This window comes from Nestor notabilis, unplaced genomic scaffold (genome assembly GCF_000696875.1).
Source record: "Nestor notabilis isolate BGI_N333 unplaced genomic scaffold, ASM69687v1 scaffold8310, whole genome shotgun sequence".
In the NCBI taxonomy this organism is placed as follows: domain Eukaryota; kingdom Metazoa; phylum Chordata; class Aves; order Psittaciformes; family Psittacidae; genus Nestor; species Nestor notabilis.
In genome coordinates, this window is record NW_009911536.1 from 6185 (window position 1) to 10767 (window position 4583).

General features: G+C 36.7%; 1 protein-coding gene across 1 annotated transcript in view; it reads right to left on the minus strand.

Annotated features, from left to right (window-relative positions):
- Window positions 1–2882: 2882 nt before the first annotated feature.
- CHID1 (chitinase domain containing 1) overlaps window positions 2883–4583 on the minus strand; it is a gene marked incomplete at its 3' end in the record, with an annotated part of 41753 nt that continues 40052 nt past the window's right edge. The window contains exon 9 of the mRNA XM_010015275.1: window positions 2883–3038. Coding sequence (XP_010013577.1) covers window positions 2883–3038 — 156 coding nt within the window. The remainder of the gene's footprint in view (window positions 3039–4583) is intronic.

Sequence of the window (4583 nt, forward strand, 5' to 3'; positions counted from 1 at the left end):
GCACTTCTACCTTTAGATTGCATTCTGAATTAAAAAAAAAAAAACACTGCCAGATAATATTTTATGCAAAGAGGAATTCTATTGAAAGTTATTTTATGAACTTCCTGACAGCAAAAATACTCAGTGAATGAAATCTATGTTCAAAGCCTCTTTCCATCACATAATTTCTATCATAAAAGAAAAAACAAACATGAGACCAGCAAAAGTTTCTGCACTCCTCATGTAATCCTATGTACAAACTATACTAATAATCAACTTAAGTAGTGCATGCTACCTTCACATCAAAGAACTTGAGAATACAGTTTGCCACTAAAGCTTACAATTCTCCACCTCTCTTATTAAAGATGATCAGATTCTGATGAATATACTTCAACAACAGAGTGTAACCCTGCAGTGAGCCAAGGAGCACTGGCATGTTGCACATAGAATGTATTTCAGATGCAGTAACCTGAACAGAAATCTACAACAAAAAAATTGTCCCACCATACTGCACTTAAAATTAATTCAAGATCTACTCAGTTAATACCAGTACTTTCTTTTAACACCACTATCACTACAACATATGAAGGGTGCCTTAAGGGAGCCATGACTCAATCCTTGAACACTTTTTACAGGTCCTACCTAACACTGCACTACAATCACCAAGGAACTGGAAGCTCAAACTCATTAAGGATTCAAGGTGAGAAAAATAAATAATCAAGCCATCCACTTCTACACTGGACACAGCTTCTGAACAGCCTTTTATGTAGTATGAAGCAGATATAAAAATGAGAAGCAAGAGATCACCCTCAGCCATTTGTATTATTACAGAACAAAAAAAACCTGATGCAGCCAGAATATTAATAGTGCAATATGAGGAAAGCTGTTTTGGAGGAAGAGGGGAAAAGGATCTCTGAACAAGCTGTACCCATTCTGGGATTCAACAAAATATTCAAAAGTGATAGTTTTCACAGACTCACAGATGCTAGAAACTAGATCTTCCTTACAAATAGCTTGTTACCAGTTAAGTGGCAGAAAGCTTATTTTATGCTAATAGCCTTTTTTCTGCTTTCTTTAAGTCAGAAGCTTGGCCTATTTTGAAACTATTGTACCTTGAACCTGTTTTACTCTCACATTACTACACGACACATACAGCGAAGACTAATACATAATGGTACATACTCAAAAATATATTTCCGGAAAAATCAACTTAAACCATTGACCAATGTTTAATAGGTAAGGCAGTAAAGTGAAAATTAGTATGTTTTATGTATAAACTCAAACTCTCTTAGACTCTGTCCAGAACCTTGCTTCTGGCAGATACCTGAATGATTACAGTATCATGGTCTATCAATGAAGAATACGTGAACAGGACCATTCCCTATATAAAACATTGTCTTGTACTGTGCACCAGTGGCCAATATCCAAGTAAACATAGCCTCTTTCATTAGTAGTCACAGAGGACTCTTAGCTTGAATATTTGTCATTAATTAAGAAGCAACATAAATTAACACTATATTATAGTCAGAAGAATCTATGAAACATAAAAGTAGATGCCATCCCAGTGTGCAGTATGCTTTGAAGTGGGAACTTCATTCCAAAAGTTGCAGTTCAGAAAAAAGCAAGATCCTTTAATTCTGCTAGATAGTGTTATACTCCCACCTGCAAAAGGAACTGTAAATATTACAGTAAAGCTACATTAATTGTTCTGATCTTGTATAATTAGGCTTGTAAATCACCAATATTTTGTCTAAGTAGTATTTTTCCTGTCTAACCACTACAGCTAACTCTACAGAAGCCATCTCATATACTCGCTATATACCTTTCACTCAACACAATAGCTTTATTTTTTTCCCCTTCCATTTTCTATTTTTCAGCCAGATTCAAACACAGTTCAGCACTGGGATAAAACTGTCTACAGTATTACAGCCCTGCAAACAGCCAAGGTGAAGCAGGAAGACAGCAAAGGCAAATGCAATGATGACAATGTGTTTGCTTAACTGAAGGCATGGACATAAAAGATTCAGGCCTTTACCTCATACAATCCACCTCAGATACATTCCAATGCCTAACAAGCAATCTGTTACTATATTGAAATATCCTGGTGTAATGAACTTAGTAATCGGTGAAAGTGAGAACAGTCACCTCTTATGCTTTAGGTTTGTTTCCACTTGGTTTGGTTCTATTTGATAAATTAATGACAAACTTCTGAATAAACTTGATTTTCCTGCCAAATTCAAACTGGTTTTCTTGCTTTTAATTCTGGCTTGATGTACTATACCCTGACTTTGTATCTCTAGAAAGCTCACTGTCATTATAGGTGGCTGTTACCCAAAACGAAAGAAACCATTTTCCTCTGAGAATCAATATAAAATTTCAGGCTGGCTTTGGAATACTTCCCTTGATCTTGTTATAGATTTTTGTTTCCAGGTGAGCTTATTGCAGCTTCTTCTACTCAAAGAAAAACTTGGTGGCATATTGCTTCCAAACCAGTATCAAGTTTCAGAGTAACAGTTAACAACTTCAGGAGCCAAGAGAAACAACCTTTAGGTCAACTGCATGAACCCCCAGAATGATACAAAGCGTAAGAGAATACTGCAGAACATTTTAACACACAGATGGCAAACTGCATATACAAACGCAGATACTGGAAAGAGGGAACACAAATAATTTTCCCACAGAAGATCTGACAGGAAAATTGTGCTATCTATCTGCACTTTTCTACAGGGAAGAGAAGTTACAGGTCTAACTCTAACTACTGAGCCACTATTTTCAAGTGCAGATTTATCACTTTTGCCATTTCTTTGAAACACATCCGTATTTCTAAACAAGAATACTCGTAAATTTCTGAGGTTTGTGAGAATATATCAAATGTAAGTATTTACTATCCAGAGAAGTCTTACCTGCTACCAACGATTGGCTCCCCAGAGGCTCCCAAAGCAGAATAGTCCATGCCATAGAAATTCAGCCCTAAAAGTATTTTATTCCTCCATCTTGAATCAGGATCCAGTACTTGAACACAGGCTCGTACCCACGGAAGAGGGGAATTTGGACCAGGTCTGTCAAGTTAGCAAAAACCAAACAGGTTGTCAGAAAAAGTACACATTCATTCTTGGCCTTCTCTTTTTGCCTAGTGTAATTGTAAAGAGCGAACTACAGCACACAAAAATCTACAGCCTGTGAAGGTTAAATGCACATTCTCTAGTGACTTGAAGTACTGACGTACAAAAACATGCTTGCCTCACTCTTGACTTTGTGATTCACTTCCAAAGTGAAGGGACACAAAACATCTTACAGTGGGTAAGAAAAGGTTTCCACCTAGCACATTTTCTTTGTCACTGGGCCAGGCAGAATGCTTGCATAGTAATTCACAACTCCGTATGACTTCAGCTTTTTTCCAATAACATTCTCAATGTTTTTACTGTAAACTGGCACAACATACTGGGACAAGATCCACCATTTATTTACAGAAAGAACTATAAAAGCAGTGATTTGGTTTCAATAATTGTTTTAAGGCTTACTTATGGACAAAACCCTAAAGAGGCAACTACCCAACAAAAACCTACATTAAGAAAAAGAGTAGAACCTTAATTCACAGAGTAACTGAATTGTCCTACATACAGCATCAAGACATGGTGCTCTTTCCACTCCTCTCTCATCAAAGAGGAGAGCAGACTTTAACACAAACACTCACTAACATGATAAAAGGCACTCAAATAATAAAAGGAAAACCATATTCTAGTTTTACAAATATCAACATGTACTCCCTTCTAAGTACCTGCCTCAGAGCCTTCAGGATATCTGTGCCATTAAAACTCAATCTGCTAATACAGTCAGGAATGTTGCTGGAAATTGTGTTCATATTTGAAGGCAAAAGGATTGTGAGAAAAGAGTATGTATGATCCTGTATTTCATATACTCAGACCAATCAAAGCAAATTCAAGCAAAAAAGATTTTTTTCTTTTTCTTTTTATCAAATCCTTTCTCAGATTAAAAGCATTACATCTCATAAACTATATTTATTTCAAATACAATGGGTGTGAACTGAAGAATGCTTCCCTCCTCCTTTCAAGTAAAAAAGATTAGCAACTCCAAGCCAGGTCTGAGTAATTTAAAGCACCAGTGAAGGTGTAAAGACGTGACTGTACCACAAGCTGTGATTTTAACGTGCCACAAACCATGGTGTGATAAGTGAGTTTGTTCATCAAAAGGTTTAAGGGGTATGTTGCTTGTTATACTTTAAGAAACTCTTTGTAACTGTTGTTTGTGAAACATCTTTTTCTTTGTGAAGGGAGAGGGAAAGTCAATTGTACTATTATGGAAAGTATGCTTTATTAAAGTAGGATAAATGCTTTTAGAGAAGGAAAAGGAAGGGGGGCTGGGTGGTTCGACTCGGTGTCTTGTTGCAGAATGTTGTAAAGCTTATAACCATATAAAGAATGGAGGTTGAGGGAGTGGTTAGCCTAATAAGAGAAACTTCTTGAAACTCCTCGAAACTTCTCGAAGCTTCTTGAAACTTCTCGATGGTGAAACCCCAGCAACGAAAAGGAACCAATGGAAAGGAGATCTGGGCAAAAGAGATAACGGGATAGGCTGAAGCCAAA